The sequence below is a fragment of the Gasterosteus aculeatus genome, chromosome X (genome assembly GCF_964276395.1).
Source record: "Gasterosteus aculeatus chromosome X, fGasAcu3.hap1.1, whole genome shotgun sequence".
NCBI classification, from domain to species: Eukaryota; Metazoa; Chordata; class Actinopteri; order Perciformes; family Gasterosteidae; genus Gasterosteus; species Gasterosteus aculeatus.
In genome coordinates, this window is record NC_135698.1 from 18235374 (window position 1) to 18248957 (window position 13584).

At 41.9% G+C, this 13584-nt stretch overlaps 2 protein-coding genes across 3 annotated transcripts; both read right to left on the minus strand.

Annotated features, from left to right (window-relative positions):
- Positions 1–268: 268 nt before the first annotated feature.
- ctdspl2a (CTD (carboxy-terminal domain, RNA polymerase II, polypeptide A) small phosphatase like 2a) lies at positions 269–6940 on the minus strand. Of its 2 annotated transcripts, none has more exons than XM_040162169.2 (13): positions 6499–6940; positions 5166–5377; positions 4566–4701; positions 4246–4392; positions 3921–4148; positions 3485–3578; positions 2860–2971; positions 2684–2770; positions 2534–2596; positions 2348–2427; positions 1753–1879; positions 1567–1662; positions 269–1401 (listed from the first exon to the last, which is right to left on the minus strand). In XM_040162169.2, exons 2-13 carry the CDS (start codon positions 5349–5351, stop codon positions 1336–1338), a joined length of 1422 nt encoding a protein of 473 aa, XP_040018103.2. In that variant the 5' UTR covers positions 5352–5377; positions 6499–6940; the 3' UTR covers positions 269–1335. The 2 variants fall into 2 exon arrangements, with proteins under 2 accessions (XP_040018103.2, XP_077939397.1); XM_078083271.1 differs by lacking the exon at positions 6499–6940 and adding an exon at positions 6241–6377.
- A 1709-nt stretch (positions 6941–8649) lies between these two features.
- On the minus strand, positions 8650–13438 carry sqor (sulfide quinone oxidoreductase). Its single transcript, XM_040162172.2, has 10 exons — positions 13014–13438; positions 12478–12676; positions 12142–12312; positions 11908–11961; positions 11513–11707; positions 11210–11419; positions 10823–11006; positions 9745–9812; positions 9477–9655; positions 8650–9389 (listed from the first exon to the last, which is right to left on the minus strand). The coding sequence occupies exons 2-10, from the start codon at positions 12673–12675 to the stop codon at positions 9332–9334; spliced, it is 1317 nt and encodes a 438-aa protein (XP_040018106.2). The 5' UTR covers position 12676; positions 13014–13438; the 3' UTR covers positions 8650–9331.
- Between the last annotated feature and the right edge of the window lie 146 nt (positions 13439–13584).

The following is a 13584-nucleotide window of genomic DNA, read 5'->3' on the forward strand; positions in this document are numbered from 1 at the left end:
TCTTCATGGATTTGAGCTGCACATAAAAAGCTTGTTGCATCGCTAAAACATTTCCACTTGCAGCTATAAATTATATTAACAAAGGACATTTTGAGAGAGCTTCTTTTTGTTTTGGGAATTTAAAAATACAAAAAACAACGTACATCTTTTTTTTTTTTTTTTTTTTAAATGGTGCAGTGAAATGCTAGTGGCCAAAATGAACATGTTCACTATCAAAAAATCATAGTTGTTCGATCGATGTTGTGCATGTGAATGACTGGCAGGTGGCTGAGTCGTATAAAAATGGATTTATTTTCAAGAGAACCATTGATTAACACTGAATACAACAGGAGTGATCATTCAATAGTCAATAAAACTCCCACATCATAAAGATCCCACGTACAAGACGTCTTGGAAAACATAATTTCAACGCAAACAATGTTGGCAATTTGCTGGTGCTACGAGTTCATTCTCTTCCACCCGCATAACAAATCGAGGCGATTCACCCCTGTGTAGAAAAGTGACAAGATCTTACATCAATTTACAAAGGGCTGGATATCAAAGTGCAAGATGCCCGAACCCCCCCCCCCCCGATGTACTATCAAATACAAATCTCCAAATTTAAAATTCAGCCATTATGGCTTTGTATTCAGTGGAGACTGAAGTCTAGCTTACATTACACTCTTTTAAAATAGTTTCAGAAACATTTCTCCCTCAAAAAGATACTTCTTTTTTTCTTTTAAACAGCACCGTATTACAGACAACTGCATGTAATGGAGTAAAACATCACAGGAATAATGCAGGCGTACCACAGAAAAGCAGCTGCTTATCAACTACTTCAAACAAAACACACTAACATTTTGTTGGTTTATAAAAGCAAACAAATCAAAGAATACGTACTAAACTCTGAAAGGATATTAAACTGACTTAAAACCCTTCAAAAGGAAACTATGTACATACATTTACAAGTATATTGGGTTAATATTATACAGGTTTGAGTGTCCGCTCACGGTCAGGCTGACGTGAAGTCCATAAAGATCCAACACGACATTGACATTCAGGTCTGCGAATCCAGAATGGTTCTCAAAAGACAAAATGCCTTCAAACAAACAAGTGAAACGTCTACCGCTGCATCGGATTTGTCCAAAACTGGTTCGTATGAGAGAGTGTGTGTGTGTGTGTACACAAACATCCAGGACTTTTGATTCAATCATAACTTTCAATGTTTTGCATAAATTTAAAAGATAACCATGGCAATGTTTGCAAATTGAAATCTGTTGCGTTTGTTCTTGTGGGATCTTTTTTTCCCCTCTTTGCGATGTTGATACCATCTTGAGCTGAGAGACGAACGCGCCGTCAGTCCGGAGGAAGGAGGTTGTGTAAACGAAACTGCTCTCGGATGTGCGGCCTGACATCTTCATTCTGTGAAGAGGTGACATCAGATGAAAGGAAATGGACTTTTCGGTTCATTAGAGTATCTGTATGTATTACAGGTGCATCCAATGTCGAGACTCTAAAAAGAGTCGCCAACAGACTCACAACGAGTCACCAGCAGCGTGGGAGCGTTCGAGAAGTCGAGATACATACCAGCTCCACGAGCTTCTCGAGGAAAGGAACGAGCTTCAGGAGCTCGTTGTCATTTCTGTCCACAAACCAGCTCTCGATAGGAATTCCATTGGAAAGCTACGAGAGACGCAAAATCCAGACCGTGTATCAATTTCACACAGGATCATTGTTCCACCAGTTGTCTTTACTGTTACAAAAGAGGTTTACCTGATAGGCAAAGGCTTGGGGCGAGTTGTCGATTATTATCGTCTTGGAAAGATCCCGTCCGAGAATGTTGAGGTCTTTAATGTAATTTCCTTGAACACACACACAGTGCTCACGAAATAGCCGATGTCTAACAAGAGCAGAAAGAGGGAACAATGGTGAGATTATGTGCAGTAAGACGTCTCTTCAACAAGTTCTTGAGTTTAAGGACGATAAAAGGAACTGGTAACATAACCGGGATTGGACTGTTAATGATCTTCATTTCATTCACAGATGCATTTCAGGGGGTTTTAGGTTAAAGGATGAGATTTTACACTTCTAATGGCACATATTCGTACAAACTTAAAAAGCAGCATTAACCAGTTCCTCCTTTCGTTTGTTCCCAAGGAGAAAACTTGGGCCGTCTTTGTCTCTCCATCTATGGGTTCTCCATCTATGGGTTCTTCCCCAGGCCGAGTGGAGAGTAAAAGTACTTCTATTCCTTGCTGAATCAATAATCAAAACGTTCACCCTGCTTTGCTGTAGTTGCACATGATTAAGTAAAAGATACTAATTTAACATCATTTAAAAAATGTGTTTTCCAGTTTTGGCCACTGACCTGACCAGCTGTTTCTTCGGATCCAGGATGTTGAGCAACTTGTCGGCATACACTTTCTTTGAAGCCGTGAAGAGAATAATCTGAAATGGTGATAGACGGCAGCAATAAATTCATGATACGTCACTTTAGAGCAGGTTGGAGTAAACAGATAAGATGTTATGTCTTAAAATAAAAGCGGCAGCTCACCTCATACATTTGAGACATACGCTCAAGAAATTCTCGGAAAAAGGGCCTCAATCGAACATAGACCTTGAGAATAGAAATCAAGAGAGACTTAAAATGACAGCAGCAAGAAAACAGAGCTTGTGATGAGAAACGCTGTGTGAGGGTTTGTACCTGGTAGATCACATCCTGAAAGAGCACAGGGAATGTCAGGGCTGCGTCTTCTAGCTCATTCAAACTACAGTGGACCAGAGTTTCGTCCTGACAAAGGAAACAAAAAAGGAAAAAGTCCATTGAAGTCCACTTCATTTTAATATGAGAAACAGCACAAGAACAGTCTCACTGCTTACCAGATCCAAGACGAGAGAAAACTCTGGTGTGCTGCGCGTTTTCAAAGGTAACGCTGGTTTACGTGTTAACTGCTCCTCTGTCAGTGGAGGCACGTGCTTGATAAAGAAGTACCTTGAAGCAAAGAAAACATGTTGAAAAATAACTCATTTTACCAAAACAAAGAGAAAGAAAGTTGGAAAAAAATAGGGCGTCTGTGATCCTGGCTGAACGTGAAGTATTAATGTGCGCGATCCTTTAATGGGTTTGTTTTTTCACCACTAAATAAACGGAATATGTCCGGTTCAATTTCAAAACTACGGGGTTCTGAGAACATTCAAAGACGTATTTAGATGTTTCAACTCGTGAACTGTTGAGCACAATGAAAAGGAATAAAAGTCACATGTCCTCTCAATAGAATAGTCACAAAGAGTCTGGTTTTTGTTGCCATCTGGTGTTCCAAATGTCTGTTCACATGCAAAGTCACCGTGGAAATTGGGCTATACGTATATTGGAGAAACTATACACCAAATCAGTCTAAATTCAGCATTCCTCATTTTGTGTTCAACAAATACACTTCAGAATTATTTTTGATAAAAGAAATAGCCATTGTTGTCATAAGCGCCCCCAAAATCAGTTTTAACTCACGGATCAAAGACTTCCCACTCCTCTTCATACGTTGCTCCTGGGGGGGCTGAAGGCAGCGCGTGTGGGTAAACACCGTCCGGCATACAACCAGGAGCTGATGAAGACAGACAGGAGGTCAGATTCAAATCTCAGCTGTAAACCTGCGAGTCCACCACATGCAGATTCTGGAGCTCTGCTTAAATGAGTTTATAAACTCAGGGTTTACGGTTTCTTTCATATTAAATTATAACGCAGAGTTCACTTACAACTTTTCAAGAGACCGTGAAACCGGACTTAGCATATGTTTCAGAAGAAGAGCAGTGTCATTTAAAAAAAATCTATGTAGCCATCAGAATTTGATTTTTTCCATTTTAACAACATTGTAAACCCCTCTCATCAGAACAGTTTGCAGTTTGTATTTCTCTCCCGTAGAGGTCTAAGGCGATGGTGGTTGTACCCGTTAATGGTGGCATGTCCGCTTCAGTGACTATTTCTCCTTGTTCTATGGTTGTGTCGGAGTTGATCTGAAGCCTCTGCGGTACAATCGGGGCAGCGTGGCACGGAGCCGTTCCCTCTGTGGACGTCAGGATGCTGCTCGGCATTTCTTCTGCCGGCTCGATGTCCAGCTGTTTGATGATTTCCTCCGCCTCCATCGCTTGCCCGGGGGACTCGGAACCAGGAGTGGCTGAATACCAACGACAGGCGCCGTCAATTCACAAATCCTAAAGAATTGATATTATTGTTTAAATAGTATGAATACTTATGGTTGTCTTTTGTTTTACCAGTTTTAGTTGCTGGTGAGAAAAAGTTGAAGACTGGAGAGAAGATTGTGCCGAGCAGGGTGGTGCGTGGGGGGCTGCTCACTGCCTCGAGGGGGACCTCCAGTTTACCGTTCGGTTTCATGGGTTTACTGCTGCAGGTCATTGTGTCTGAAAGAAGGGCAGCAACTCTGATTACAATCCCAAAAGAAAACATCTGTATAGATCAGGATTTGATCTATACATATAAACGTATAGAGGTTCTATTCATTTTTTTTTTTTTTTGGAAGAGGAATACAATTTGTTTGATCATCATTTATTTTACAACAGTTCTTTCTGGATACCTTTAACTGGACTTTCCCGGCAAACTCTGGGAACGGTTGTGTTTGAAAGGCCTCTAGTCTGTGGCGATGAAGTTATTAGATTGCTCTCAAGATTACAATCAACACGACTCCTCTTTGCAGGGATATCCTGCTCCACCTGAGGAAAACAATAAAGACTTGATTTATTGAAATGAAATTATTTTGTCATAACAGCAATTACATCATATGTGTCCATGCACATGTAAAAAACGTAATTCAAAAATTCCACATTAGCAGATGAAAACTAATCTCTCTTTGGTGCAAAAGAGAGATGATTAAATGCTTTTCTTTTGTTTATAGAATGTCATGGCAAACAACAACAAACTTGTTGTCAAACAAGACAACAAGAAAGTTTTGCAAAAAAACATACAAATAGGAAGGAGGAAATAGGAAGTAGGAAACAACATTGGCAGCGTTGAGACTTTCCGTTTCTTTGTTTCTAAGCACTCCCAGCTACTATGTGTGAGCCACTGATTGTGTGTGTGTGTGTGTGTGTGTGTAATCATTCAGTGTATAAATAGGTTACAGCAGAAAAACATAAAACTGTGGAAAGAGTAGCTCAGAATTCGGATGGAAGCCCACCTTGACAGCATTTCCACGGATGAGTTTCTTTATGGTGGAGAAAAGGCCCGTTTCATTCTTCTGCATCTTGCCTCGACGTCTCACCGGAGACGGCTCCACTTCACGGTGTTTCCGCTTGGCTTGGGACGGCTGGATTCGACGGCCAAAGTTCGGCTGCTGAGGAGCTTTACGCACTCTCAGCTTCATAATGCTCGAACGTCACATAGAAAAGTCTGAAAAGGGGGGGGGGGGGGGGGCAAATTATAAATTGGGGAACATTTTACTAATGAAAACATTAAATCATCAAATGCGTAAACAAGATTATATGTCTGACTGGATATTTTAGGCCAATACTCTGCCCGATATGTTGCATCTTAAAGTAATGGTTACAGTCTAGCAATAACTTCCGGTATTGATCAAACAGAAGCTATTTTTAAAAACGAATATTGTTTTATATTAAAACACTTGAAATGACTTTGTGGATATTAAGATCATACACTCATATTTATCTCTTGCGGATATCTCTGGTCAAGGCGCAATATTGTAAACAAAGTGAAAGACACGAGTTACTGTATCACTCTCCAGCGCGTGGAGTGGGCGGTGTGACGTTACGTGATAAACACGAACGCTAAACGGAAACTCGGGGCCTTTATTACGTTCAAATTCAGCGGGTTCTCACAACGGACCGTTCAAAGAAAGCACGTTTGCGCAATTATTCGACAGCTTTATTAGCAGCTTGTTGCAACATTAGGGTGTCGGTGACTGTAAGTATGTAACGTCGTTGTGTGCAACTGTAATAACACCAGCGACGAATGATATCGCTAACGTTAGCCAGCAGCGGATATCTAACGTTAGCATGAAAAGACCAGCGCTCAGCTGAGGCTGGTGTTCCAACTATGCTAAAAACACGCAGGTGATTTAACGCGGCTATAAAGCTGGCACTGTCATCTAAACAAGTCTGCAATCGATCGGAAATCATTTTAACGTAAACCAGATGCGCTCGGTGGGTTCCGTCGCTAACGTTAGCTAACATAAGCGGCTAAACTTAGCCACCAGGGTAACAAAACGCCAATGGCAGTGAAAGCAAGACCATGACATTTTCCAGTTCGGTTCCCATGCCACTGCTCAAGTGTCCCAGTAAACATAGCGGTGTTTAACATGGCAATTATCCGTCAACTAGTTAGTTGGCTACGCTCAGGCTACGTTAGCCTCCATAATGATTTTCAGCCATTAGACTACGCCCCCTTCCCTCCATTACGTTAGCCGCTAGCTAGCAGCAGCCATGCTATCAGGTGGGGGCCGAGGGGAGGGGGCATACCTTATTGTTTACATGTTGACGTTGTTCATTACTTACTGATGATCTCGGAAGCTCCTCGAAACGAGCCGCGGCGGGCTGCTGTCGGCCGCGACCGTGGCGGCCACCGGTAGAGGTCGGGCCGTGGTTGTGGCTGCCCGCTGTGTGTCGCTCGGTAGCGAGTCACAGACCAAACATGTCTGCGGACGCCATTTCCCGCCTCATCACAAACACAACGCTGGTGATGCGTAGGAGAATGCGACACGCACGTAAGTTACGTAAGCGGCGGGTAACCAACGTGGCGGAGAGCGCAGTCAACAGAGATATAGCGACGGTAGTGAGGGAGCGATGCGCAGCCGGATCCAGACCCAATACTCAGTTTATCCCTGCTGGTAATGTTGTGCAACTACAGGGCAACTAAAAAAATGATATGGCCTGGTGCACAGTAATTAAACATTATATTATGAACTGAATTATGTTGCATTGTTTTTTTTGAATGGGGGATCTGACAGAAGGGAAATTTGGTCTTAAGCAGAATGCCAATGAAACAGCTTCTGGCATTGTGCAAGGTACATTTACGAACAACCAGAATAATGTTTCAATTGTTTGAAACTATAGTGTTTGAAAATGACACTGGATCACAATACACTTTCAGTAAGCTTTACTCCGTTCAGTCAGATGCAGGTCAAAGAGCAGGTAACAGAGAAACAAGCACATTGAAAATGATGAACTACGTTGTTGAATAATCAATCAAACCGAAACAAGCAAATTGAAATGTTGGGACAGCTGATCTGAATGTTAATTTGATGTATTGTTTTTATGGTAGTTGGTCTTGGATCAAGTTCTGCCTGTCAGTGAATCAGGAATGAAGAATGCAACATTTGATTTAGCAACGAACGGCCAAGATGTTTAGCACTCAGGAGGATAAATCACCACGCACATAACTCTTTCCAGCATGGATGTTAAAATGTAAGTCAAGCAGTTGGCATTGTGATGGTCGTGGACAATCGCCGGGGTAAAAGGTTTGGTAGCGAAAATGGGCATTACTATCTGAAAAAGAGCATATTTGTATTCTATAATTAATTCTCTCAAAACAATGTTTTAAAGATTATTCAATAACAACTACATATGTAGAGTAAGGAATATCCAGAAAAAAATTCAAAGGTAATTTTACCAAAACAATACTTTTTGTTGTTTATTTATACTACATAAATATAAAAAAGCTAGCTCAGCTTATTAAATGTTTGTGGACAACATGAATACATAATCATTCTGTTAAATACTCATATGATCTATTTTTATCATATGCATTTAATGTGCTGTAAATATGTTAATTTGTTAATTCTGTACACACATCTTTTGCACTTCTGTCCATCCTAGGAGAGGAATCCCTTCTTCCTTTGTGCTCCCTATTAAACGGTGTTTTTTTTAGGGGAAGGCCCTTTCTTTTTTTTCCTGTTCTGATAAGAGTGTTCTGGGACAGAGTATGTTGTGCCAATTCTAAAATACGTAAATCTTTGATTTTGGACTAAACATAATTTCTGAAGCTTAGGGATAATTATTCATTTCATTCCAAGATGTAGGAGCTTCCTGTACGGTCCTGGTCCCTCCCCCCACAGTCCCCTGGCACAAGACAAATACAGAACATTGATGAAATGCGGTCTGAGTACTATTAACATGCATTCATTTACTGTAATCATACCGAAGAAGCACATGTGAGATGACATCAGCTTTCACCACCCACGTAATGCAAAGGGACAATCCAAGAATTGACCTGAGAAAATATACAGAATATCTTCTTTAAGGTAACTTTAGTTGACATTGAGTGTATTATCAAAAGACAACTGTGTGTTGTTTACCTTGGCAAGAAGAGTCCGTCTGATAAGGGTAAGTTACAGGCAAGCCGGGAGAAAGTTGGACCTGCCTTTAGTCTGCAAGGATGGCAGGACTTTCAGAAGCTTTGTGAAGAGTCACACAATGTGAACTTTGAACCCTTAAAACGAGGCGCGGTAGAACGTTGACCTTAAATAAGGCAATATGGGATTGATAACAGAGGGAGTCTGCTTTGGTGACAGATCCTGTGTTTCTAAATGATATCCTTAAGAGAACAAGGCAACGTACCATAGGAAATTTAACCACATTTCTTTTTCACAAACAATTAACAAGTTTAGGTATTTAGCCCAGATTATGAAACAATTACAGTAACCTGAATTTAATGATTTCATCCATTTATTATGGAGCATGCGGAGAACAGAAAGAGCTGCACATTCGTCTCTTCTGTCGATCAACATGAGAATAGACGGTTTCACCACAAAGATGTCTATAACTCAGTTAAGCATTCCTAGAAAAATAATCACCATGCACAACACTCAAGCATGGAATTTAAGAAAGACATTTTGTAGTTTCCATGGTAATGGTGAATTATTTCCAAAGGCAATGGCTGGCATAAAATGGTTTTGTAGCAAGAAGTATCACTCAAACAACACATTTAAGCTGGAGACAAACCTATAGACTGTCAAAATCATAAAATGGCAAGAAACCACACATAATATTCTGCCACTACTGTAATTAATGACTAGCACAGCAATAGTTTAAAAAAACTATAATGAGATAAGGCTAACTAAGCTGAGCTTAAATAGTCTGTGGTCAACAACATAAATGCATCATTATTCTGCTAAATACTCAGAATAATGCATCTAACTTGTTGTAACTTGTTCACTTTGCACACGTGACATTCTTTGCATTTCCATCCACCATGAAGTTTGTTTGTTTATATATTTTTAGGGGTGGGAGACTTTTTCCAGTTGTGATCCAGAGGTCCTGGGACAAGTGTACGGACTGTAAAAACCCGTGATTTTGGGCTTGACAGAAATTGAAAAGTTTAGCGAACCATTCATTTCATTCCAAGATGTAGGAGTTTCCTGTATGGTCCTGGTCCCCCCCAGAAGCCCCTGGCACGAGACAAATACAGAGCATGACATGTGGTATGATGACTTACAACAACCTATGGACATGATGTTCATTCACTGCATACATACCGAAGAAGCCCATGCCAATAGAGGTGAGGCATGACATCAGCTTTCATGAAGTACATAAGTCGTCTCTCCTTTGCTTGGTTGATGGGAAAGGTTTCCAGTGGTTGTCCGCTGTAGTCAAACTCTGCCAGCACCACGGTGTTGTAGCTCGTGACCAAGGGGCACGAGGTGTAGCCATCATACTGTGAGCAACAAGCTTACGGATTATGTATCTGCACAACTTTCAAAATTCAAAGAGATGAATCACCATTGAGGTTTATGGGTCACCTACTTTCTTATCTGGCTTCTCATTTTTCAGTACTTTGCTTATGGTTCTGTTCAGGATAGCAGTCTGTGCAGCTGAGAACCAAAAAGGAAATGGCAAGCTTTTATACAATAAATGTGGATGTCCTCTCTTTTATTACTAAATGTGATGTGGTGGTGAGCGTGGCCTGTGCTTCGTGGTTCGGGGGGGGGTTACTTGGCACAACTGTAACCTGTCGCTAATTATCCCTCAAGCTCTGGAGCCGGGGGAGACGCACGAGGGCTTCCAATTAAACAGGCAGGTCTATGGCTTCATACATTAACAGACCCTCATCAACGCCTGTACAGAGAGACTTTCATATTGCTAGGAAACAACAACAACCAGTAAACCACAACGCTGCCCAGTCATGCATCACCTAAAAAGTGTAACCCCTCTGAAAGCCACAATGTTATCGGACCTGGCCTCACATTTGCATCCATGCAATTCCTGTAAAACTACTTCCCTTGAATTTAGAGGCAAAGTGCATTTTGTCCACAGTATTTCTAGATTTTAATCAGGAGTCATGGCAACATGTCATTATGTTGGATGAGATGGAGTTTGATTTTTTTTTTTAAAACAACAACATTTCAGCCACAGGTTGTCTTGTCCCACCCAACCCCCTCCTTCCATTCACTGCATCATGCAGCTTTGCTTAAAGCACGGATATGTTGTGCACTCGCGGTTCGACAGGATTTTTGCTTACCGGACCGTCAATTCACGGCCATTTATTTATTTATTTAACACAAACTGGCAACTTCATTGTCAACGTGAGATATCACGTGTTACTAATAACAGTGCTTCCCCTACCATTGAACAGGGGGAAAGTCTGGAATTTGTTTTATCCACTCCTCGCTGTGCATTGCAATTACGCCCCGTGGGTGCGCACAGACACGTGCGCACATAAAACGGACACGTGCACTCCGCAACGACAACTATCCTCCCCCTCCCCCCGGACTTGTGCAGACTTGAGAATTCATAATCCTGACGACATGTTTATCCATCAATAGGGTGCATTCCAGAGCTGCATTGGTGCAGCGTTGAACCTGATGGCACTAAAACGACTTACCGACCGCAGCACCGGTTTTGGACGTGGGCAGGTTGGTGCAGTCGCCAATTCCAAACACGTTTGGATATCGGTTGTGTTGCAGGTTGTCTTTGTTCACATCCAACCAGCCACCCGCATCGGCCAGTAGACTGCCTTTAACTACCAAATTGGGTCCCATTGGTGGTGTGACATGAAGCATTTCATACTAAAATAAATAAAAGTTTCAGTTTTTCTAATTAAAAAAAGGGTCAAATGATGTATTGTGGATAAGGTGGTTAGGCAAAAACAGAAAAAACATTTTGGGGTTTGAAGAGGAAGGGAATGACTCAGCACATATAGTAACAGGTTATCCAACAAACACAGTATTTATATGTGAAGGCTACTTTTGAGGGACAATGAGTTCCTTACCTCGAGCACTTTGGTTTCGCCTGGTTTGTCAAGATTTTCAAACACAGCTTCCCGCTTATCTGCCCGCACTTCAATCAGGTTATGCCTCAGGTTCACCTGAAGGTCCCTTTGTTTCACAATCTCCCACAATGTGTCTGCGTATTTCTTGACCCCAAAGAGCACAGGTAGTGATGTGTTGTATATGACATTGGCCTTTTCCCTTTTCCCGGTCTAGGAAAAAAAAAAAAAAATCTTCACTTGAGAGAATTACACTTGATTGTCAGAATGAATTAAATTAACATTACACTCCAAGATTAAAAGTACCTTTCTGAGATAGGCATCAGATAGGTACATAATCTTCTGTGGCGCGCCGGCACATTTCACAGGAGTATTTGGAAAAGAAAAAACGGCGTTGCCCTCCTTGAAGTCCTGCAGCGCTTTCCAGGTTTTCTCCACAGTTTCGATCGAGTAGTTCGACCCAATCTTTGAATGTTCAAATCCTTCAGGCAGTCCTTTGATCTACATGTGAGAAGAATGTAGATTGACTTGTCTGATGGAGATTAAATGGACCTTTAATAATCCAAAGGTTAATTATTGTGCCAGATTGATAAGAAATAAGAGAAAAATAACGAGTAAAGAATAACGTAAAACTAATACATTTCTCATAATATATTGAAAGTATTGCACATGATACAGGAATGATCAAAGCATCGCTTCACCTTCTCAAAGTGGATTTGTAAACCAAGAGCCACGATCAGATACTCGTAGGAGATCTGCAACGTGAGAGAAAGTACAAGCAGGGTAAGATGCAAATAGATCACAATCCATCAAAATCTACTTCATATACAAAACTATAAAAAAAAAACTCGACTACTCGGCGAGCCAGTAGATGACACATTATTTTATAACATTAATATGTATGTTAGACAATGGATTCCAAAAGTAAAACGTACTTCATTCCCATCGTCTAAGCGGACAGTATTAGTGCCTGGGTTTATTTCCTCAACTTTGGATTTCACCCACTTCACACCAGAGGGCATAACACTCGCTGTGGAGCGACCTGATGAGGTGAGAGTTTTTGCCCCCGCGCCAACCAGGGTCCAAATGGGCTGATAGTAGTGAGTCTGCAGAAAAACAGAAAAGCTACAGGACGCATTAGGGAAAACAAGGTTCAGCACAACAGAAATATAGACATTTCATAATAAAGTGCGTTGAGGAGTCTTCCATTTAGGTACAAAGAGAAAGGAAAGGCAAACGATCATCATAACCCCCCCCCCAGCGATCCTTGCCTCGTTGGACTCCACGACCGCCACATTCTCGGCTCCCAGCATCCGCTTCATTCTTGCAGCCATTGAAATGCCGCCAGTTCCTCCTCCAACAACGAGCATTTTATAGTGCTGCTTGGCCAGAGCACAGCTGCTGGTGTGGAGGTGAGAGACCGTCATGCCGCTGGAGGCGCATTGTCTCAGACGGCGCAGTGCAGCCATTCTGGGTCAGAAACAACAACAACAACAACAACAACGTCACTGAGGTTGGCAATGAACTCGGCGAGCGGTCTGGGCCTCGCGTGTGCAGATATCGCAACAAGCGGCGCTTCCTGCTTTTGGCTGCTCTCAATCACAATTGAACCACGAGCAGCGTAAATAACCGTAGTGAGTTTGTTGTGATCGATTTGAGGCGTGTTGTGTCCTGACGTGCACGGAGGACAACAGTATCGTTAATTGACGTTAGACAGAGGACATAGCTTCACATGGAGAGAAATAAAGGGAAGCGCTCGAGCAGACATCGTTGTCGTAATACCGGATAAGACGTGTGTTTTATTTACCTCGAGCAGCACGTCGGACGGTCTGTCTGACCGGTGATATACACGAAATCAGGGAGGATTAAGTCCGACCTTCCGCGACTTTGCAAAGATGGTCGGGAAGAACGTGGACTCCAAAAACCTCCCAACTAGGGACGTGCTGACTGTTATAGAGCAGAATCTGTCCCGCCTCCTCCCCGCGTCGACCAATCAAAAGTGTGAACAGTCACCTGTCAGTTTAACGAAGCTACGTTCATACGCGAAACGTCTTTTTCAAGGAGAGTCGGTTGCGTGATCACGAAGAAGCCGACGCCCAAAAGTCATATATCCAATGTGACCCACAGAAAATGCGGGTCGCATTGTTCTCAACTCACAAGTTCTCAACTTGTTTTATTGCCTTCCCATGATGCAACTGTTCAACTGGTTTTGGTTTCGCTCCGTTCCGTTCCATACCCTTCAAAACTATTGGCTTCTAACACAATTACTCACTACAAAAGTAACACATTTCAGTTTGTATCACATCAGATGAGATCATTCTATAAGTTTGAATAGAAGGTGATTTTTGCCATATATTGTTGTATATCTATACAACAAA

What these genes read in the sequence shown, in the direction of transcription:
- ctdspl2a (XM_040162169.2), bottom strand. Translation starts at nt 5,351, where the DNA reads ATGAAGCTGAGAGTGCGTAAAGCTCCTCAGCAGCCGAACTTTGGCCGT. An exon ending in CTCACCAGCAACTAAAACTG is followed by an intron (nt 4,149 to 4,245) that starts GTAAAACAAAAG and finishes GTTGGTATTCAG; the next exon opens with CCACTCCTGGTTCCGAGTCC. An exon ending in CCGAAGAAACAGCTGGTCAG is followed by an intron (nt 1,880 to 2,347) that starts GTCAGTGGCCAA and finishes TGCTCTTGTTAG; the next exon opens with ACATCGGCTATTTCGTGAGC.
- sqor (XM_040162172.2), bottom strand. Translation starts at nt 12,675, where the DNA reads ATGGCTGCACTGCGCCGTCTGAGACAATGCGCCTCCAGCGGCATGACG. An exon ending in CTGATGCCTATCTCAGAAAG is followed by an intron (nt 11,420 to 11,512) that starts GTACTTTTAATC and finishes TTTTTTTCCTAG; the next exon opens with ACCGGGAAAAGGGAAAAGGC. An exon ending in CAAAACCGGTGCTGCGGTCG is followed by an intron (nt 9,813 to 10,822) that starts GTAAGTCGTTTT and finishes TTTGGTTCTCAG; the next exon opens with CTGCACAGACTGCTATCCTG.